The 25,093-nt window shown below is 34.0% G+C and overlaps 1 protein-coding gene across 1 annotated transcript in view; it reads right to left on the bottom strand.

The window, feature by feature from the left end:
* FAM135B (family with sequence similarity 135 member B) overlaps positions 1–25,093 on the bottom strand; it is a 280,538-nt gene that overhangs the window by 31,583 nt on the left and 223,862 nt on the right. The window contains exons 8-11 of the mRNA XM_049781948.1: positions 10,806–10,959; positions 7,869–7,918; positions 3,682–3,837; positions 2,848–2,921 (exon numbers count right to left, since the gene is read on the bottom strand). Of these exons, the coding sequence (XP_049637905.1) occupies positions 2,848–2,921; positions 3,682–3,837; positions 7,869–7,918; positions 10,806–10,959 (434 nt within the window). The remainder of the gene's footprint in view (positions 1–2,847; positions 2,922–3,681; positions 3,838–7,868; positions 7,919–10,805; positions 10,960–25,093) is intronic.

The following is a 25,093-nucleotide window of genomic DNA, read 5'->3' as shown; positions in this document are numbered from 1 at the left end:
GAGGACAGTAGACAGACATAGACAGGTCACACTCACAGTCTTTCACAGCTGAGCCCCACTGGGCCGGTGTACTTTCGCGGATTTTCCCCGCCTGGTGTCACACACAGGGAGCCAGCTTTTGCAAAGGATAGCCGGTTTTTATGGTCTGAAGTCCCTCCATGAAAATGGCGTCTGGGCGAGCGAGGTTTCTGGAGGCTCTTTTTGCCCCACTCGCAAGAGTTTCACGCAAGAGGACAGTAGACAGACATAGACAGGTCACACTCACAGTCTTTCACAGCTGAGCCCCACTGGGCCGGTGTACTTTCGCGGATTTTCCCCGCCTGGTGTCACACACAGGGAGCCAGCTTTTGCAATGGATAGCCGGTTTTTATGCTCTCGTTATTGCTATTCTTATAACAATTTTATAATTTCATAAGAACATTTCTAACTGTAAAATCCTATAAAATTTCTTCCACATAGTTTTGGTATTATGGTATGAACAAAAGTGCCATCATTCCTTGCACACATGTAACATCTTTATAAAGCATTTTCTTATCACTGATTAAAAAATTCTAATTCTATGGCCAGTGTGTGCTGATGCTAGAGCAAGATAGAAAGAGCTAACTGTACACATTTCTTTCAACTACTTGTTTAAGGATAACACATTAATATCTTGAATGGGACCATTTTAGGAACACTCACAACATGGAAATTAGCCAGTACTATAGACCAGTATTTTTTATTTTTGTTCTTTTGAGAGATAGTTAACATTGATGGTGATATTACCTAGGATCTTAATATTTTTGTATGCCCTTACAGTGATTTGTCTTTTATTTATTTTCTGTTTCCTTAAATTAAATTATTTACTTAGTTTTCCATTGGACAGAGAGAATAGCATATTTTTGTCATCATAAGGGGGTAAGAGAATTGAAATACACCTAGCAATACTCAGGGATGACTTGTAGGTCTGTGTGCTCTGGGGATCACTTTTTCAGGTGTCCTTAGGCTGAATTAGGGTCAGCCATATGCAAGGCAAACACCTTAACCCTTGCACTAACTCTCTACCCTGGAGAGGCACATATTTCTCATTATATCCTTAGTATCAATAGGTACATGACACTTTCTGAATCTAATATGTGGCTTGCCCTATAATTCATTTGTATGAGTCATCTCATTGAGGCCTCAGAAATATTATTCTTACCATTTAAGGAAATAAGGGCAAGGTAAAACTGAAAATTATGCATGACATGCCATTAGCAACATTATCATAAACCACAATCCCTAAAGGAGAAAATAAATCTCATGCCACAGAGGCAGACAAAAGGGTCAAAAGAAAACAGAGTATGTTAACAGAGAGGAATAGACAGTGGTGAAAGAATGGTGTTGGAATATAGTATGTCTAAAATGCAATAATGATAACTTTGTAGCACATGGTGGTACAAAAAAAATAAAACTTGAAATAAAAAAAGAACAAAAAGTTGATTTCTCAAGAAATTACTAGGAATAAGTAGAAGACTTTGGCTTTGAACTTATGTTAGTTAAAAGCCCTAGCAATTTATCTTTTCTGGCAGCTCAACTCCAACAAAATTCTTCCAGAAAACCTAAGTATATGTTGACTTTATATGTATTCATATTCTAGAGAACAAAATGTGGATTTCTAAATGTATTTGTTGATTTATTTTGGTTTTGGGGCCACATCTAGGGGTTACTCCTAGCTCTGTGCTTAGAAATTGTGCGTAACAGGCTCAGGAGACCATATGGGATGCCAAGAATAAAACCAGAGTCCCTTTGGGGTTAGCTGCATGCAAGGCGAATTCCCTACTGCTTGCTATTGCACTGGCCCCAATGTGGGTTTCTAATGTCTGTCTATTGTGATTCAGAAAGCAAATATCTCAATTTACATATTTGACTTCATGACACTTAATTATATTTATATGGACCAGTTGAATTCTTATCGTAGCTCTAGAAATTATATTTAGATACTTCAGGCCAAGAACTGGGATGAATGAATGGAAGAGTAAATCCCGGACATCTCTTGATAAACTGTGTGAAAATGCAGATCAGTTGATCTTGGCATGTCTCTCACTTTCAGATGTATAAAACAAACTTTAGATGCCATTATGATTTTCAAATATAATAAATATGGGATAAAAATTGCTTTTAAAGAAAACAATGAGAATATTTTTCAGGTCTGTCTTTCAGTTATGACTGCATCTCTAGAGTTTCTCTTGATATATTTGCTGAAGCATTTAAAATATTATTCCACAAACTTTAATTTTAGAACCAAAAAGGAATATTTGGATTTGCATAAGAATTAGCATGCCATCTTTTAGGTAATGTCACTGCTGCTTATCAAGGATATTTACTGAAGATAAACTCCTCTTTGGTTTACTTCTGACTTTTATTATTCCTTGGTCAAAAGAAAAGTTAGAAATGTATAAATATCTCTAATGAGTACATCACTCTTAATTCTTATATTCAAAGCATTTTTGAGCCCCTGCAACTCTCAGAAAAAAATGTTTAGTTATTGTTGTTTCTGACATAATTTGCAGCCATCACACCTTGTTTAAATCTATTTAGCAAATAGGACTCAGTAAAATGATATTTTTGGTGGTCTGGGAAGTCTTTATCCCATCAATACAACCATGATGACAATAAACAAAGAAAATTTGAGCTATTGACCTTCTCTGTCACCTACTAGTTTCTGTCTCTGCAGTTTGTCTAACTTGCCTGCAGAAAAAATGCACACTGAATGTGCAGAGGTGGGCAACCTTCTTTCCTTCAGTCAGAGATGAAAGGAAGTGACTTTGTACAAGAATTGGGTGGCTAATTTTAGGATATGATGTGGGCATGCTGGGAATTACTTACAGATTTTCTTGAAAGGTCAGCACTGCCAGCTTTTGGTGTTCCATGTAAAAGAAAGCTTCAGAAAACCTTCGGACCTAATGATATAAAATAATGGAAATAGATGATTTTTTTCAGTAAATATTGACATAATTATTAGAGCATTGAGGTTCTTGAAGTCAAGTGACACTTTGCAATAAGAATAGAGGTTTTTTAAACACTCAGGAGATCCTCAAACAACGTCATCTTACTTACGTTGTGTGGCTGCGTTTTTATCAAAGAGAGCTAGAAGATCCATCTGGGCTTCTGGACACATTTTTTATATGTTAATAACTATGTTCTCGCATTGATTTCTAACAACTTTTTACTTAGCACTATATCTTTTAGTTGAATATAAAATAATCAAGACACAGGTTTATGAATAAACAAGGCAAGATGGGTAGTCAGTCATGTGTACTTCCTAGCACTTTGTGAACTAGGATATTTTGCCTTCTGATTATAAATATATAACACACTTTTTTCATGTGTTTTTTAACACCTACCCACCTGCACTAAAACTGATAGCAAGAAATACACTAAGAGCTATTGGTTTGCTTACATACACATTTTACCTACAAAAGCACTTTCATTCATATCTCTTAAGATAGGCTCTGCTAGCAGTAGAGGAAAACAAACATTGGTAGACTCAGTAAGTTCATAAAATCTCATGGTAAACTCATAGTGGTACAAAAACAAAACTTAGGTCCATGGAAATTAATCTTGATATGCATTCTTATTTAATATATGATTTGGTCATATGTAAAGCTTCACTGAAACTTTACTGGCAGGCCGTTAGAGAATTTACATCTAACACCTTACCCGCAGGCTGTGATGTTCCTGGGTGAGATAAGTAGTCACTTGAGAATGTAAAGTCACCGTGTCTAGAAATTGGGTCCAAAGTGCCATCAGATGGGATGTGAGCCATGCAAGATCCTTGCTGATGTGCTCAGCTATTTTCTCTGGATTGTTTAACATCTAGAGAGGCAAAAAATGACAATAAGTTACCTCTACTTTATATGGCACTGTTGCATTCTTCCTGAGGTCTTTTCTGATTTGTACATTTATATATAAATATATATACATATATATAAATGTATATATACATATATATGTATATATAGTCCACACACACACACACACACACACACACACACACACACATCAGAACTCACCAGGCCACCTGTTCATAGCTCTGTTTCGGGCAGGATGAGGACTCCTGGCTGGCTCGCCAAACTGAAAGGTCCCGACGTCCTAATCTAGCTGCCCAACGCAGAGAAATGAAGAGGCTGACGTCCCAGCAAATGCTTAAAAGTGCTTTAATACTGACCATTCGGACTGGCCAGGGTCAAAGTGCCCCCAGAATAGAATGGGGACAAAAGGACCTCGTGGTTTCCCAGTTACCCCCTTATATAGGATGGGAAGTGGGAGGGGAAGGAGAGTCCTTGAGGGCTGGACTTCCACTACGGTAACACGAATCATTGGTGAGGTAGGGGTAAAGGTGGGGCCAAGGTAGTGACGACTTCCCTTAAGGGTGGGGCCAAGGTAATGACGACTTCCCTTTTCAATTCACACCACCAATCTTCTGCAGGCAAGGCAAACACCTTAGCTCCATGCTATCTCTCTGGCCCCCTGATGTTTATACTTTTCACATCATTCTCATCTCAACTCTGCATCCCATTACAGTTTTAACTTGTTAATAATCTGCAATCATTATAGCTTTCATTTATTAAAATTTTAATATATAGACATCTTTAATACTTGCATCTCTTCACTTCTCAGTTGTAATTATTGAAATCATAATTGCAGATGAAAAAAATGAGACTCAGAGGGACTACCTCGTGTATCAGTTAACACAGAGTGAGAGAGTATGATTCAGCTGCAAAACTGTTTAATCACAAGGCCACAGTATTATGTTGAGACAGAGTAGGTATTGTAAAAGCACCTAAGAAATGAAGATTATATAAAATCATGTTATATTATTTCTCTAATTATTCCAATTTTTTAAAAATAGCTCAAGTTAAAATACATTTTCTTCAAAAGTAGCATGAAATTAGCACTTTACAAGGAAATCTTTAAATGGACTCAATGTATACATGAAGACTAAATTTAAAGTATACATTGAAATTTTGAGAATTGTTTTAACTATTTGACACTAAAAGATGAAGGTGTCCTAGTGGAGTGAGTACAGAATAAAGAGGTAAGGAGGAGTTTGACACCAACTAAAACTCTTTAAATTTATGGGTAAAAATTACTAGGTTTTTTTTTTTGTCCTTTTGTTTGTTTGGGGCCACACCCAAAGGTGATCAAGGCTTACTCCTAGTTATGTCCTCATGAATTACTCCTAGCAAGATTCAGGGGATCAAATGGAGCTCCAGGGATTGAATCTGGTCAACCACATGTAATGAAATTTGCCTTAGATCCTGTGATAAAGCTCCATTCCTAAGACTACTACTATTTTACAACTACAAGTCATGTGGTACTTGGAATAATTAAATTTTAGTTAACAAAAGACTGTATATATGTTTGCTATGGTTCCTATAGAAAGCCTAGATGAGTAGGAGAGTAGATCATCACTGAATGATGTATTTATCAGATCATGAACAAACAGGTAAAACACAGTATGACTCTAATGTCTAATATTAAAGTGCAGCACAATATTCAACTGCAATCTCTCTGAGCTGTTTTATATAAGCAAAAAAATTCAACATTTTATGACTGCATAAGTTATAAATCTCCAAAGTATAAAAATGATCCTTACTTACTTATAATAAAAAAAAAAACTCTTTTATTTTAAGGAAGCAAACATAAAATGAAGGATTCCATTCAATTTAATTCAAAATTCAGGATGAAAGAATTAAGAGGCAGAAAAATAAACATTAGATTTAGGGAAGGAGAATATGCTCAGCCATGAGACAACATCCTCAAAGATAATTCAGCTCTCCATGTAAGTGGAAGTGACTGCTCCTTAAATTTAAATTTTATAAAAAATAATTTCTAAACTCCTTCACTAAAGTCCAGTGCCATTTTATAGCTATAATTATCTTTAGACTTTTCTCTGGTTACTTTACATTTTGCTCCAGTGCATATGTATTATCCTAGCAAGTTGACATTGGTTAAAGTGACCTGGGCACATCAAAGAATCATGCTCTTGAGCAATTATTCTTGGTATTTCTTCTCTCATTTTCTAATAACAAGTCAGCCCTCTCTTCACCATTATGGATTTATCTCTACTATAATAGAGTATGGTTGAAATGCAGTGATCTTGCTTATAATTCTTTGTAAACATGTACTATTATCTGCATGCAGAATATTCTCCCAGTTCGTGAACACTTCTGGTCCTTATACTGACCACTTTCTTTGGCATTTCTGTCCATATGCTGTTTGCTCTCTCTCTCTTAAAATGCATTCTTCCTAGGCACTTTGAGCTTCAGTCTTCCAGTGTTTCTCAACTCAAAAGTGATTTAGTTACTTTTTTGTTTTTTAATCCCTTTCAACCTGGATTTTGAACTGGACTAAGCGTGGACTCCCCCGCATTCCACATATTGCACTACAAGGTAATAAAATATCATCAGATAATTAGCAAATATTAGTAAATTATTTTGGATCTATCAAAAATAATTTGGTAGAAAAAAGCAAGGAATAATTTTTGCATGATAAAAAATGCTCTTTTTTTTTTTTAAAGAAAACTAGCAATTGTTTTCCGGATGATGCTCAGCATGTATTGAATGTGTTGAACCTGTTTGCTTCATTAAAGCATCGGCTGAGTTTCATCAGAAAATTTCCATCTACTGCAGAGAGGAGGCCCAATTCCCATCTCTTCTCTAATCAGACAGCACAGCAGGGATCCTTTCATCTGGTCCAATCCACTTTTCCAGTTCCTTCAATAGCCTCATCCCAACTTCTTTATAAACACTGACTGAGGATTATAGTGACCCCAAGTGCCCTGAGTCAATGGGGAGAGTCCTTCTGTTTTTTTTTTAATGTCTCACTATCATCTGGCACACTTCCACTCCTTCAAACAGAGCCTGTTGTCTCCTTCCACTGTGCACATAGTCCCAACCCTACCCCTGTTCATAGTTTTTACCTTTTGTGTGAATAAATAGGCTTCACATGAGAAAGGCTGGAAGTCCTGTGGATGTGTTTTCTACCCTCAGATTCAGAGACTGAATAGTTGGCACATAATCTGTGCTTAATAATGTTTGTAATGTTAACATGGATTAAAGATACATATTAATTGCTTACTTGAAGTAGTCTCCGGCTACATGCCTACCCTTGAACTGGGTGTGTTCCCTGACACTGATTGGTCACTAGGTGGCGATATCTTGCCTCTAAAGTCTTAGCGGGCTGTGAAAGTAAACTTTAAAGATGTTGGGGTTTCTTTCTCCAGATATCCGGTCATACCATTAGCAAATAACAAGAAAAAAATTGATAGATACTTTCACTTTTTTCTTTTCCTCTGTTATACAAATTCACCCTAAAGAGTTACCTACATGGTTACTTAGTTAAAAATAAAGTCCACAATCCACATCAATACAGCTCCTCCAAAATAGAATCCAGCTCTGAAGTTTGGACATGACATGGATTAATCCAAGTTCTTTGCCATATAAGATTTGGAGACTTCTTAATTCTTGGACTGGTTACTATAACTTCATTATTTTCCTTTCCTGGAGTCGAACCACTATTACATGAATTCAAGGAGAAATCCAAGCCATTGCTGATCTTTGTATTTCCAAACTATGTCAAATAGACCAAGGTGTAGAACAGTTGATTTAGGGTAATAAAATATCAGTGGATCTTCAGTTTTATATTTTTATTAGGGTAATAAGCTTTTCTTTTTAATCATTTTTATTGAGACCAATGTGAATCACAAGTCTTTCACAATTATATTTAAGAGACAAGTCTTTTTACCCCCCCCACAAGTCTTTTTTAATCTATGTTTTCATAACACTCTGTTTGCCCTATATAAACACTTCTATTCAGACTAGAGGATTATTTTTTACACTTACCTGTAGCTCTGAGCATAGCTGAGAGAGTGTTTCTTCAACATCAAGGGACTCTGGGAAGGAAAAAAAATTCCATGTGTAATTAAATGACAGAAATTAAAATATAAGCCATTGCTAGCTAAATGTAATAAGCATAGGCACTGAGTTGAAGTCACAGCAAGAAATAACTCCTACAAACTTTCAAATAAGTTCTAGATATCCAGTGTGGTTGTGTGTTAAGAGTATAAACTTGAGAGGCCAACAAGGTGGTGCAAGCCAAGGGGTGTTTGTCTTGCATGTTCTGACTTAGAATTTACCACGATGGACTCCCAAGCCAGGAGCAATTTCAGAGCAAATAACCAGGAGTAACCCCTGAGCGTCAGAGTCTGGCCCCAACACAAAACAAAACAAAAATTTTAAGATCTTTTTATTGAATTTATTTCTGAGAAATAGGTGACCCCACATTCATATAGAAATTTTAGGCTCTCGGGCCGGAGAGATAGAATGGACATAGTACATTTGCTTTGAATGCAAAAGGACAGTGGTTCGAATCCTGGCACCCCATACGACGGTCCCCCGAGCCTGCCAGGGGTGATTTCTGAGCATGGAGCCAGGAGTAACCCATGAACACTGCCGGGTGTGACCCAAAAATCAAAAAGAAAAAAAAAGAAAAGAAAGAAAGAAAGAAAGAAATTTTAGGCTCTCAACTGTATTTTGAAGTGTTTTGATCTCATGGTGAAAATACCTAAGAAAAATGTACATATTTTCTTTCTCCCTCTTTTGTCTCTTTCTCTCTTATTCACAGATACATATATATATATACACACTTATGAATATAAACAGGATATAAATGTGTCACTTAATTTTATGAATAAATGTTAGTATTCCTAGAAATGTAGATCTAGCTTCACAGAATCTGGTATCAATAAAAGCTACAATCTTCCCACCAACAGAAGAACCAGAGCACTAACTACTTAAAGCAGTAACTAAATGGCTTAGAAGCCTGTTGTAATTTAGTCATAATTTGCTTATGCTTGGCTTCTCCATAACTATACAATGTTATCAGTTATTTTTACTTAACCATGTCATAGATTTTAATCAAAACACTGTAGCCTAAGCAGGTGAGAGTCATCCTTCAGCAACTGAACATGCTCCTTCATGCTCCAAGAGCACATATCTATAAGCTGGAACTCCGCTCTCAGGTCTGTGATGACTATCATACTTCACATATATTTTCATGTTGTCATGGTTCTAGTCTTGGTGTCGAATACTATATAAAAAGCTCTTAAATATAATGGTTAATGAATGAGCAATCAAGTATTCAATCATTAACTGCACTATGTCTATTTGCCATTTTGGGTATATAAAATAGTTTAATTCTCTCAAAGTACTTACTTCTTATATTCATAACATTTGGAACTATTAAAAACTCTGAATATTATTCAGAGAAGCATGTGAAACATAGCTTTAGGAATCAGAGAAAATAAAATTAGACTATAAAATATATCAGAATTTAGGTTCCCAACAACTCTACATCTACTCCTTGACTCTACAAACCTACATGAGGGATCTGAAGAGACCATTGCTTCAATGAGCACATATCTACTTTGCCTTTTTTTGTTTTGTTTTGATGTTGGACTTCAAAATCTTTAGTTCAGGACTTGCTACTAACTCTGTAATTAAGGATCAGTTTTGACAGGAATCAGGGGACTGTATGTGATGGAGGAGATAGAATATGAATCAACTTTTTGCAATGCAGTGTACAGCCAGCTATATAATTGTTCCAATACGTAGTATTTGTATCTTTGAGAATCTTTGAGATTTATTAAAGTCTTTTGTCAATTTGAAGGTCAAAAAATTCTATATGTATGCTTATTTTTAAGAAGTGTTTGTTTAGAGAAACATGTAAATAAAACATTGCTAGATGATATATTAAGTTAAATATATATAATGAATAGGGTCTAAATACTTCCAAATCCATGATTACTTCAGTATATAAGTTTCATAATCTAGTGAAGGATGCTAAAATACTTAGCAGGATTGCTGTTAACCTTGGATATCAGGCTAAGGAATATAGTTCTTTGTTCCAGAAGCAAAGAGGTCATCATTGGAAAGGATGACATGATATATATATGTATTTATATATATATATATATATATATATATATATATATATATATATATATATATATAATCCTTCTGGGGAGTCACAATAAGTTTCTAATGCTATGTTTTCAGTTAGTTAAACAATAAATCATAGCCCTGATCAGTCATTTCACCTCCATGTGCTAAAGACCCATCATCTGTCCATCTAAAGACTACCAGGTTCAATTAAGCATCTACAGAAAACAAAGCATGGTTTTTAAGAGTCTTCTATGACCAAATATTTCAATATATAATATACATAAATAAATATTATAATTATGTGTAACTATATATCATTCTTTTGGGGGGGCACTCCTGGTGAAGCTCAGGATTTACTCCTGGCTATGCACTCAGAAATAGCTCCTGGCTTGGGGACAATATGGGACACTGGAGATCGAACCCAGATTCATCATGGATCGCTGCATGCAAGGCAAACACCCTAAGCTGTGCTATCTCTCCGGCTCCTATATAGCATTCTTAATATTGAGTTACTTTCTTATAAAATTGGAACCTGAAACTATAACATTAGATATCATTTTAGCATTAAATCTTAATAGCTTCAAGTTGGAGTAGTTTTTCTATGAGCTTAATTGGTCAATGGTTAGTGGTCCATGATTGAGTTAGCAAATAGTGCCCTGGTGTGTTCCTGGAATTTTTTTGCATATCCAAAATCATCTCTTGCTACAGTGAATGAATAGAATACAGAAAACCTACCTAAAATATTGTTTGCTACTGGGATACTTACAGAAGTCTGCTGACTTTTCTAGAGTCCTGGTAAAATGGAAAGTGAGCTGCTGAGATGATGTTTCCTCTTACCCAGCTCCATGTGAGGCAGCTCTGGGATGTCCCTCATGATGACCAGGAAATAGGCACGAAGTCCCCGGTAGGCATGCAAGAGTAGAAAGCACAGTTCCCGGTGCCACTTATAAGCATGCTGCATGCAGTTTTCTGAGGGCACATAGAAGCTCCCCTGCAGAGGAAACAGAAACAAAAGTTGAAAGTTTGCCCTGCAGACTTGGACTAGAGGAACACAAGGTTACATGTATCTAAAACACTTTCATGTGTCTGTGGGAAATATGGAGTATCTGCCATGGCTCAGATGTTAACGTAATAATAGCAGTAACAAAAACGATGAAGCTAAATTATAATTATGGGTGAAATTAGTGACAGCAGTTACTCCACAAATTGTGACCACTAAATTATACCTACTCACAAGACCATTTCACTTGTCCCTGCAAGAAGAGGAATTTAGACAGAGCTCCAAAGTCGGTGGATAAGGCATCTTTAACAAACAGGAAAAAAGTCCATTAATGTAATGTAGGAAGTTGCCAGGTTAAATAAAGTTTAGGGGCCATAGCAATATTAGAGTTGGCAGGACATTGCCTTGCCCTCAGCCAACCAGGATTCAATACTTGATACACTCTCCTAAGTCCACCAGGAGTGATGTCAAAATCAGAACTAAGCCACTTCATGTGGCCCAAATATCAACAAACACAATGAAAAAAATAGTTCAGTTTAGTTTTACTTAAAATATGTCTCAATGTAATGATCACTTGTGCCCTAAAATAGTCCTTTTTTATTCAGGACACATTCACTAATGGGCTCTGTGAAAATGCCCATGAATTATGTAATTAAAATGTCAACAAGGATTTGTTTAGGAAGCTAAAAGTAAAATTTATTGTAATTTAAATACTTTAGTAGACCTGTGTGACATAGTTTTTATTATAGAACACAGAATCTGGAGTGAAATAGGGTTCATAAAGTTGCTTGTGAACTAGTCCAGTTACCAAGCTGGTTAGCAGCACTCTGCAGTATGTTTGTCAGTTTCTTAACATAGATTATGAGGATAATAGTAAAATAAATGTGAAAGTGTTGCATTGGCATATATTAACTTCATTTTTTATGTAAGGGATTTATGTTTTTTAAGTCATTCATTACAGAATAGAGAAAATTATTTTTGTAATCAATTTTTACTGTCATATAGGTGCCATTTTAGTTTAGGTTTCTTTTGTTTGTTTTTTTCACATTTTTAGATCTTATTGGTACTCTGAGCTATAGTTCTTTATTCCCAACTGTTAAATGGCAGCCTACTATTACTGGCCTATTATTACAAAGGTACCTTTAAAGGGGTTAATCATCATAAGTTATTTCTTATTCCCCACCAGATTATCGATCTTAACTGAACAAATTATTCAACACCCAAGAATGACAGAGAGTTATTCCACAATCAGAACTTTTGTATTATCTCTTATATAACATCACAATTTGAAAGGCTCAGTCATTAAAGACTCTTGTCTCTGCCTTACATGGTATCATCTATGTTGCATATGTGAACTAGTAAAACAACCTGCTTGTGAGTCACACTGCTTTGGCTTTACAAACTAGAGTATCCGGGTTTGTTTATAGTATAAATTGTCTATATTGTCAACTCCAAATACCTGAGCATGGAATCCAGGCCCTATATCCATTGATCAATCATCTTTTCTCATTCCTGAGTTTTCATGTTTTCCCAGGTACCTACTCAAACCTTGCTGGATGAAGCCACTCAATTCAAATTCAGTATTTTCTGTGAAACTTTCCAACTGCTTCTCGCACTTCTGTCATGCAAATAAACTTCTAGAGAACACAACTATTTCTGTATATTTTTCCCCAATCCCCCTTTTTAACACAGAAACATTATGCATTTGTCTTTGAGCCTAGAGATAAATTTAATAACACAAAGAAGTTAAATTAACTAATGAATGCGTGAACTCCATGGATCTTAATGACATTAAAACAATATGAACTTAATGAAAAATTAAAAATTTAATGTATATGCATTTGTCCCATCTATAGAAATGTGGAACACTGTACATAAGTAGGAACTAGGATTGAGTGTGCTAGATTATCACAGTATTATTGAGTTAAATATTTAACTCATATAGAAGGAAGTTTTTCTATATTCCATATGAAATATGCACTCAATTTTCTTTTTCATTTGGTTTGGACTAAGGATTGACCAAGTTTATTTAATTCAAACAAATCATAAATGATATATTTTTGTACAAAGTTATCAGTATATTTTGTTGTTATAATTATAGAATATATATGAATAAAATTGGCTTTTAATATTCTGGATGCTTGTTTTGAAGAAGAAATGCAAACTCAATCAGATTCCAAGGTCAATAATTCTGTTAATAGTAGCTAATGTTGATTAGATGCCAGCTGGTGTGCCTGGTTCTATTTTTTGGCCTCTAAATTTTTCCTTTTGACAATCCATTGAATTCTACATCATTAGCCCATCGTTACCAGTAGGAAAATAACTATAATAACCACAGTATATTAATAGTTAACAGGCATTATTTGAATTTATTCTGGTACAGGCTTTAAAAAATGTATAGAGGATGTAGCCAATACTTCTCAGAATCCCAGAGGCATGTCCATCAAACCTAGACCCAGCAGTACAGGCATGACCACTTGCTGCTCAGGTCTGGTTACATGGTTCTGAGCTCTAGCGATGGAGGGACCTCCAAGGCCACAACCAGTAGTAATAAAACCACCAGAAATATCTTTCACTGAGTGTTATGCATGCAAGAGAAATTCACATGCTTAATATCTTTGACTTAAACCATTTCCCTGGCCCTAAATGTCAAGCACTTTTAAGAATGTTTGCATGTTTTACTAATCATTTTGTTATGTCAATTCTATATAATAAACATAATTATTTTTCTACACATTCAGACTAGTAAACAACCCCAAAGTTAATGATCTTAATAATGATGATATTAAAAAAATAATAATGTTAATAATAAATTGATTTCAGGTCTGAATTTAGCAAGAGGTATAAATATTCCAACATGGTACAGTACCTGGAAATGTATACATTGCATATTTTGGGGGACTGGGGGCACACACAGCAGCACTCAAGCAATAATCTTGACTTGGCACTCAAAAAAGACTCCTGTCAGGCTCAGGGCAAGATATTGGATGTCCAGATCAATCCCAGATCAGCTGTGCAAAGTAAATGCCCTACCCACAGTGCTATCACTCCAGTCTCTGTATATGTATGTGTGTGTGTGTTCACTGTATATCTTAATTATGACCTGACTATTCAGAAAATTTAAATAGAAAACCTATATACACACAGAAAGCAGAATATTTAAACTTCAAACTCAGCTTAGAGCCTAGATTATAAAAGGAAACCAGATCCATAAATTACAAAATGAATTTGAAATTTTGTGTTAAACTTAGGTACATAACTAGTCATCAGTTGTGATCCAGCAACTTTTTACTGACTGTCAAAAATAGTTATCATACAGAAAATAAATAATTTCATATTGACCACTCACATAAACGTTCTCATTATTGTGTGCTTATTGATAATGTGCAGGAGACAAGAGGGGTAAGAATTATTCAACTTGATCTAATGAGAGTGCAGTTGTGTGGTGAAATAAAAATGTCACTGACATTCCCCGGTTTAAATTATTTTCCTTATATATTTATGCATCCCTATCTGTCTCTCTTTCTTTAATTTTTTTCTCTCTAGTAATGGATGGGCCTACAAGTGAAAAATAAGTTCACAAGGGTCTGGAGAGATAGCACAATGGCGTTTGCCTTGCAAGCGGCCGATCCAGGACCTAAGATGGTTGGTTCAAATTCCAGTGTCCCATATGGTCCCCCATGCCTGCCAGGAGCTATTTTTGAGCAGACAGCCAAGAGTAACCCCTGAGCACCGCCAGGTGTGGCCCAAAAACAAAAACAAAAACAAAATAAGTTCACAAGACTTTCTTGTGTCTGGAATAAACTCAATTTTGTGCATCTACAAGTTTCTACAAGTTTCTAAACCACCCATAACTTCACTCCTGGAAACAAATACTAAACTATTATTCATTTTCTAATGACTTTTCTAATTTCAATTTCTAGTTACTATGAAAAAGTAGGCAGCTAATCTAAAAAAATAGATAACTGACCGATGTATTTCACTAAATCAATAGAAAAAATAAACTGTTGATGCTTTTATTTAGAAATAAGGGTTATAAAGTGGAAGGGAATGGATTAATGCACAAGGTCATAATGAGCAGAGCTTCAGATAAAAGGATGCATTTTTTTTTAAGAAAAGTGAATGCCATAGGTCAAAATGTCACTTTTCAACACCTGAAGATGAAGAAGAGACATCCATTAAATCTAAGACATAATAAATAAATGGTAAGTTTGGGATAAGAAAATGGGCTCTTCTGTATCCTCCTTTTATGGAAACAAGTCCAACCTATGAAACATTCCTCCTCTTCCCCTCAGCCTAGAAACGTGGTACTCTACAAGGGAGGTCTAGATATCTTCTGCACTGATAAACTTGATTTAAGTGAATAGTTCACTCTGTAGTTCAATATTTGCATACCCTTTGATAAAAATTGTGAAATAAATGGTTTTGTATCATAATTCCAAACTTTTTGATTAGTCTTCTTATCCAATTAGTTCAACATGCAGCTGGGATGAAAATTACCATATTTTGTGTATCATCCTCCACATCCTATAGTATATTTGACCTTTGATGATAATTAATAATAATTAATTATGTTCTATTGTATAATATTGATAACAAAGAGTATATTACATGTTGTGTTATAAGCAAGCAATGTGTATTATCCAATATTGCATTGATTTAGAATAGACAAAAATTTTCAGTCAGTATGTTGAAAAGCCAGAGGAACAGGGTGATTAAGGGTTCCACTTCAATGTATCATTTTCTCATAGAAAATTTTTTTTTGGTTTTTGGATCACACCCGGTGACTCTCAGAGGTTTCTCCTGGCTATGCACTCAGAAATCGTTCCGGCTTGGGGGACCATATCAAACTCTGGGGGAATCAAACCGCGGTTTGTCAAGGCAAGGCAAATGCCCTACCGCTGCGCCACTGCTCTGGCCCCTTTCTCATAGTAATTTTTTATGACGAGTACAAAATGTATGACTGAAAAATAATAAATAAATGTATTTGCTTACTCCTGATATTTATAGTTTCCCTCTTAATTATTTAGAAACATATTTTAGTCATTTTAGATTTTTTTTTTTTCGTTTTTTTGGGCCACACCGGTGATGCTCAGGAGTTATTCCTGGCTATGTGCTCAGAAATTGCTCGTGGCTTGGGGGACCATATGGACTGTCAGGAATCAAACTGAGGTCCATCATGGGTCAGCCACGTGCAAAGCAAGCACTACTGCTGTGCTACCACTCTGGCTCCTATATTTTAGTCACTTTAAAGTTTTTCTAATCAACTTGTTTCAAAATCATTGCAATATAGGTATTTATTTTATAAATAAAAAGATGCCCATAAATAGTGGATGTGGAATTAGCATGTGCAAGTCAAATCTTATGTGATTTATAAGATTACAATGTTAAACTCTATCTTTAATAGTATTGTAAATTACACGGCTTAAAACAAAAATAGCATTCACATTAATGATTGCACTTATGATTATTCTTGGTAGGATATACAAAGAAATATTCCTGCTGATGCACTTTAAATTATATCATTTCCTTTAGAAAAAATTTTGAGTACTATATAGTGAAATAATTTAATTTATTTACAATACTGTAATAACCATTAACAGTTATGCAAATATATAAAGAAATTTCAAGTAAGTCATAACCACCTTTATGTTATCTTACTTACTCATACATTTTGCTCAATTGAGCACATTATTTCTATTCATCTATTTGACTTTAAAGACCTACATTCTTTCTGTTATAAGCAATATGATTGGGAGTCCTATTCAGTACTTTAAAATATTCTCCAGCAAGTCAATGAGGTCAGGGCATTCCTGTTTAACATCGTGGTGCTAATTGCTCTATATTATTAACAATTCCTGTGTGACTGTCATTATAGTGAACACCTGAGCTTCAGTTAGTACTCATAGTAATTCAGTTCTTATGTATAGTATACTCTATACTCACCTGAAGAAAAGCTTATGTGAATACAAAAGTCCAGTGATATAAAGGCAAGATTTTAGTACAATGTAAGAACTAGAAGAGTCACTAGGAGAGTATGGGTAGGGAAGACTCCTTACAGACACTACAGTTGAAACTTGATTGATGGCCAGAGAGAAAATAGATAAAAGAAAATAATGCTGATTTCTGTAATCATCATAAATTAAAAAATCACTAACTGAATAAAGTATATGGAAATATATTCAGTAGTATACTTCTAAATATTTCACGAGTAAATGAAATAGGCAATGAAACTATATATATATTTATATATACATATACATATACATATATTTATATATACATATATATATATATATATAAAACAGAGTGTAGGTATGTGAATTTGGCAGAGAGACTCAAAATTAACTCCGAGGCAGAATTATTTCCAGGCAGAAATAAGAAATGTTTCTTTGTGTTAGTGTTAGTGTGGCCACCATTGGGAGACTGAAGTACAAATGTAAGTTTTCTTCCCAATGAATCATAACATTTAGCCCTAAAACTTTCAGGCAATGTTAAGTCATGATGTATCTTAATAAGACAACTAAAGAATTTGTAAGTCTTAGAAATATATTATAATAATAAGACACAAGTTTAGAATTTCAAATCGCAAAGAATTTCTCTATTTATCCCACAGGGAACTGTTCAGAATTCACCAGAAATAAAAATCTTCCCAGATGAAAAGACAAGTAGAACTAGGCTAATAATTAATAGCTAGAGAAAGAAGGTCCAGTCAGCAGATCTACTGTATTACTTATTCAATGTTTAAAAAGTCAAGTTATTATCACTCCCAACCCCACAGACCAATCCTAATAACAAAAACTCAGGTATATTTGAAGAATAAGCAAACTTTCAGTTTTAAGTTGTGGACATTAGAGCTGTTTTGGAAGCTTCAGTGGTTCACTAAAGTGTTTTAAAAATATAAGTCAATATTTTTGTGATTTTAGTTACAAAATTATATGAAATCTTCTCAAATAATATAGGGTAAGAATCAAGCCAACATCTCTAATTAGAATATTATTGTAAGTTCTGAAGTCACTCAGAAGTCACATCTCTTCTCAAAGAACTTCCACAGACTTTCTATAATAGAAAGTCATTATAGATAACCCAAAAATAAGATCAGGTTTTCTTGTTGAATACACATTCTGTGTTCTGGCACTATACGTATATGTAATGATATAGATCATCATAATTTTCCTTGTATGATACTTAAAACTCACACATCCATTGATTTCTAACTGCAAGGATATGGTCAGTAGTGACTAAGTCTAAGTGAATACAGACCTATGGCTTGAATGAGGTGTACCAGATCCCTCCCAGAGAAAAAGATCTGTTCTCACTGAGAATCCCATTCTGCCTGGAGAGAATGATAAATGAATGTTCACTCCATGCTTCTTATTTAAACACTGTGATTACAAAGTTGTTTATGATTAAGTTTCAGTCTTACAATTTACTGCAATATACAATACCCTTAACCCATGCACATTTCTCATGACCAATGTCCCTGGTTACCCTCTCACCCTTCCCCTTTCCTGTCTCTGGTGTAGGCATTTTGCTCCTTTCTCTCTCTGTGTCTCTCTGTCTCTCTCCCTTTATCCCTTTTTTCCTCTTTGGATATTGTTGTTTGCATTACTGTTATTGAAGAGATACCATGCATATTACTTTATCGCATCCAACACATAGTTCTTGACTTGAACAATAAATAAGTTCTAATTATCATCATCATAGTGTTCCTTTCTTCCACTTTTATTTTGACAGTACTTCACAAAATCAATTTATATTCCATAATATTTTATGTTGATGTTTCTATAGAACACACTTTAGTTAATGCTATTCCTAATCATGCAATTAAACAATTACCAAATGCACCAATTTTGTATCAGATTAAATGAGAAAAGACAAAAAAAAATTGGATGGAGTACAGGGGCCAAGTGGTCTCAGGTACATTTTAATGGAAAGAAAAAAGAGGGCAGATCTAAATACCCAAGCCAAAGTCAATGACAACAGAGTCAAGAGAATCAAATTATAACAAGCTAAACACAAAATAAACCTGTTACACTAGAATTTCAGGGTCTAGGGGTGGAGGTTTGGGATGCATGCAAGGAACTACGGTGAGGGAGGTCAGCACTCGTGGTGGGAATGGCCATAATTCACTGTCACTATGTAACTGAAACACAACTGTGAAAGATTTGTAATTAATAATGGCCTCAATAAATTTTTTTAAAAATGTATTCTATTCCTGGCTTGGAATTGTTTTAAGTATCTGAATTCTTTTGGTAAACATTAAGTGAAAGTTAGTAGGTAGTAATAGAGTTGAGTTATAATTCTGTAAAATAGAGATGGCCTAAGTTAAGGTCATATAGGGATTGATGCTGAAACATAGCATTTCTGAAACCAAATCATAAATACATAATCTAGTAATGACTAAATAAAAATATGTTAAAATGTTAATATTTTTCATCAAGATGGTGATCATGTTTTTACCAAATGTTGTGAAGCTTTTTTATTTATTTTGTTTTGTTTTGGGGGGCACATTAGGTGGTGCTTGTGAATAACTTATCGTGGTGATCAGGGACATTAATGTACTTTGGACCCATCCCAAGAATAATATATGTAAATCAGATGAGTTTAACACTTTAACTTATTTCTAGAGCCCCTATTATGCAGTTTTAACAGCTTAATTTTACATAGGGTTTAAGCTACAGGTGTCAAATAAATATAAACATAACCAAAAAGGTTAAAGTACTAGAAGGGGATTAAGGCACTTGCATGCAACTGCAAGCACCACATATGGTCACCTGAACACCATCAGAAGTGATTTATAAGTACAGAACAAGCAGTAAGCCCACCAGATGTGGCCTGCCAAAAAGCAAAAAGAACAAGCAAAATGATTTAACTTTGAATCGCAACATTTCTTTAGAGAGGCTACAGAACAGCTTTTATCTAAGGCTGGTATGCAATTTGAGGGTACATTTTGTTAGCACAGCACTTTTTACATAATCTTAACTCAACCCATATCTGTGGTTATTTATCATCTCCTGTATAAACATAAAATAATGGAAATGGCATCAAAGTATATCCAGGAGTAACTAAGAAGTATATCTGGTATAGAATGAGCACTTGACTTAGAAAAGCTACTTATGAATGTGCAGAAGACACACAATCTAGTTTGAATATGTTCAAGGAAAGAGGACTGAGTTCTAAAGTCCAAGGTCTGGGTTGTCTGCTCATGGAAAGATGGCGTTGTGCATCTCATTGAAAATGTAACGAGACAAGCTGCTCTAATTTTCTGTAGAAAAATTCTGGCACAGGAAAGTGTGGTAGGGAGAACACTACTTTCCTGCTATCTTCCAAACACAGAAATACATTGAATATATTCTGTTTATATATACATTTTTAAATGACTGTGGCAAAGTATTCACATAACACAAATAGAACATTTGACAACTATCTCTTACTAACAACTCTGTAGGCAGTATTTCCTTTCCACTGGATTGGTGCTGGCTGGGCAGGGGCCTCCATAGCAGTGGTCAGCAGTCACTTCCAACCATAATCAGTCTGGTTTATGGGCTTGATGGTTCAGTACTAGGCTTCAGATATTTAGTAATAATACTAGGTTTCAGCAGTGTTTGGGATCACTAAGGCCACCCTTGAAGTGCTCATGAGGCACCAATACCAAATCTGTCAGTGTATGGGAAACAATATCATGCATTGTCAATGAAAGGATATTGCACATGCCACACAAGCACTCCAGACATTTGAATTATCTCTGAACTACTCAGTAGGCATTATATTCATTAAATAATATGACAAGAATCAATAAATTACTCTAATGTAACTAATGTACAAAACACTTAACACTCAACATTTGAAAATGTTGAATCTATTAAAACATTTATAGCTTTGGAACCTTTAACTTTCTAGTATTTTACTTCCATTTGTTCTTCATTAAAGGCAATTCCCTAAACTGTGTGTAATGCTCAGCAATCTTGTAAGCAGTTGGCAAATCGGATTATTAATATTTAATTTTATTGAGAACAACATTACACAACTCAAAGTGAACAAGCAATTTAGTTGTCAAATCATCCTAAAACCCTAAACACCTTTTTCATAAATGTTTTTATTTTTAGTTTATTTTGAAGGAAGGCTCTGATTTAAAGGGGGAAAAACACCTCTCCTTTTCAATGAGAATAATATGTTTCTAAAATTGCTATACTTTGTGGAATATTTCAAAACATGAGAAGTTGTGTAGTGAATGATCGCATGCACTTCATTACAAGGAGCTTTTTTATTTCAATTACTACTTGCTTTGCAAACTGTAAATTCTTAGATGATAGGTAAAAATCAACTCCTAAGGTATCAGTTCATCAATATATTAATATATATAATATAATATAGTATAATATAATATAATATAGTATAATATAATATAATATAGTATAATATAATATAATATAATATAATATAATATGATATGATATGATATGATATGATATGATATGATATAATATAATATAATATAATATAATATAATATAATATAATATAATATAATATAATATAATATAATATAATATAATATAATATAATATATAATATAATATAATATAATATAATATAATATAATATATATAATATAATATAATATAATATAATATAATATAATATAATATAATATAATATAATATAATATAACATAACATAATATAATATAATATATATTAAAAGCAATCTTAGATGGGCCAGAGAGATAAAAGCAGGTAAGGTTCTTGTCTTGTATGCAGGAAACCCAGGTTTGATGCTCAGTGACCCTGCTATTTCTTGAGTTTAACCTGGATATAGTTGGGTGTTGCTTCAAAACAAACGTAAATAAAATATTGAAACTTAAAGTGAAAATCATATAATACATTTGTGGTAGGGTTAAATTATATTATGCACCAGATGAATATCAAATGTTGCATATGATCATTACATAAATATAAGTGAATGAATAAAATAATAATTATCACTGATATATTATATGTATGAATATTCCTTAAGTGTTAGCAAAATGTCATTTCAAGTGTTTCATTATAATTTTATAACACCTATATGTTAAGGGAAACAAGCAGATGGAGCATTGGGAGAGGATATTAAGTTCTATTTATTGCTTTTAATTTATATAAGCATTTTATGCTTTAATAGATTTTGATTTTATACTTTGCCTTTCATCAATAAGAAACACCTTTTGGAATAGGGTTATAGGTTATTGCATATAAAATATTAAAATAATATTTCCCTTTCAAATTGGTGAGGTTTTCTGTTTGTTTTCTAAACCAAGCAAAGGATATGTAGAAACTTGAAAACAAAATTTAGTATATGTGTGTTTACGGAGATATGTTTTATCCCATAGAATTGTTGTATACAAAACCTCTATAATTGGATTCACATAGTTGTTGACATAGGTAGAACTGCAAAGATTAAGAAGTGCTGGATGAAACAAGCACCTTGGTAATCTATAGTGAACACTTCATTTGAGTTAGTAATGATGATCCAAGAAGACCCATCATTTAATTTTGTATATCCTGCTTTAACAGAGCCTAAAGGAGGATCAGCAATCTGTATTTGCCTGATTATAAGTTCCCCATTATCAATATTCTCTAATATAAAGCCAGTATCCTCATGACAACCTATGCTTATATATGCTATATTTTTTCCTCTTAGCAAATTCATGTCACATATGATTGAGCAGTAGACTCATGCTGTTTTCAATATAGATCCTAGTAATTATCTGTGATATACTTGAGAAGGGCTCTGTCATTTTCCCAGCTCAAATGCTACCTTGCTATACTTTGATACCAAGGCAAGAAAAACATTTTTTTCTTCACTATCATTTTGTAATAATTTTTACTGCGACCAAAGTGAATCACACATCTTTCACAGTAATATTTTAGGTACATAGTGACCTTGAATCAGGGGGGTACTCACCACCAGTGGTGTCCTCCCTCCACCCCTGTTCCCAGCATGCATTCCATATACCAATCCTTTGTTCCCCCGGGCTACTAGTATAAGTGGTCCCCTTATGTAGAGCTAGTTGTAGAACGGGTATCGATTCTGTTGTCACTGACTTTTTGTTGGGAAATTTTTATTTGCTAAAATTGTGATAACTTATGTAAAGAATAGTTGTATTTTTTTGTAATTACATTGAATATACATTCAGACAGTTCCTGACATTTACCCATCATTTATTAATTTGTTGAATAATTTAAGGATAACTTATTTGGTGTTCTTCATTAAGCAATAAATGCAGGTAGAAAATTATAATAACACATGATGTGAATATTTAATTTACTTGTTCAATAATTCTGGTATGAATTAATAAATCATATAACTAGTAAATTAATACAGATATGGTTTCTTTGCCATTCTTTTTTGTTATGTTTTGTTTTGTTTTGTTTCTTTGGCCACACCGCCAGTGCTGAGGTGTTATTTCTGGCTCTGTGCTCAGAAATCGCACCTGGCAGAGAACCGTTTGAAATGCCGGAAATCAAACCCAGGTTTGTAGTACCATCACTCCAACCCCTTCTTTGTCATTCAAATAAATTGAGAAAAATATCACATAAGAAATAAAACTATTTTTAAAAGAAATTATTTTTTTAAAGAAGGGAGAAAATTATGGCACATAATAACACAAAGTTTTTGCAGAAGAAAACAACCAAATTTAATCAATTTAATATACTACAGTATAAAGAACTAAGCCCTGAACACCACTGAATACCAAAAAGTAAATAACTAAAATTTAAAAACAAATGTTTTTATATTAAATTTATCATTATAGAATTTCTTCAGGAGATAAAAATCCTAGTTGTTACAGATCTTTATCAGACACTGACATACTATTTTATATATCTTATATTTAGTTTATTTATATATAGTATATAATGAAGGATAATTTTTATATCTCTCCAGTATTTAACCAATATTTACAATCCCATCTCCACAAGACATGCATATAATTCAAGTATAATGATATTATACTACAAATACTACTAATAAAAAAGATTTCATCTCTCTAGTGCCCCTTAAGTGTGAGGTGAAATGAGAGGATGCTATGCACCATCCTGACTGCAATATGGGATATGCAGACTCCAGGATCTTTAATACAGAAGCATGATACCAACAACAGAGACTATGTGAGGAATGGAGGTGTATTGCCACTACAGACGATGACTTGAATTGGACAAACTAATTTGCCTGGAGCCTAGAGTCAGTCCTGTGCCAGGAAACTTCAGGGGTAGGGTCTCCTTGTATTTAGACCATAATTTGTCTTTCCATGTCCCTTATGTTTTGGTGGGCCTATGCAAACAAATGCCAATTTAATACCATTTTTTACTATGTTCCCTTGACTCCAATCCTTAAGAAAAACAAGCCACTAAAACTTTTGAGGTTAACTTAAACTAGTTAGCAAGTTCATGGATCTACAGAAATGTACTTTGCCCTCAATGTTTAAGGAGCTACATAAGTCTAATGTCTTTAGATTATATTGTGTGCTGCTAAGAAATAGTATGTACTACAACTGGGGATTTGAGGGACAAAGTAATTGTATTGTACATGGGTTCAGTTTTGTTTTTCTTAATGTTCTTTGGCTGAAAGTTCAAGGCTGGGATATCATCGATGGGACTACCGAGAATTCTGTTTATGGGTGATTGGGCTTCCACTGTAACTTTACCCTGTCCTCTTTCTTTGCATCTTTGTTGTCATAATTAAAATAAAAAAAATAAAAATTGGAAAAAAAAGATTTCAATATGGTATTTAGAAAAATGTAAAATCAAACACTTCTGTAAATTGTGTAAGGAAATTAAATATTATAGCTTTTTTGATGATTCTTTAATGGCATTTGCTTCTGCAACTAATTTGTTATTTTAAATCATGATTTGAAAAAGTGGATTTTCAATGCCTTCATATAAATGTTGTATTATATATATATTTTTTAAACACCTTGATTACATACATGATTGTGTTTGGGTTTCAGTCATGTAAAGAACACCACCCATCACCAGTGCAACATTCCCATCACCAATATCCCAAATCTCCCTCCTCCCCACCCAACTCCCGCCTGTAATCTAGACAGGTTTCTATTTCCCTCATGCATTCTCATTGTTAGGATA

This window comes from Suncus etruscus, chromosome 10, assembly GCF_024139225.1.
Source record: "Suncus etruscus isolate mSunEtr1 chromosome 10, mSunEtr1.pri.cur, whole genome shotgun sequence".
Taxonomy (NCBI): domain Eukaryota; kingdom Metazoa; phylum Chordata; class Mammalia; order Eulipotyphla; family Soricidae; genus Suncus; species Suncus etruscus.
This window is presented reverse-complemented; position numbering and strand designations above follow the sequence as displayed.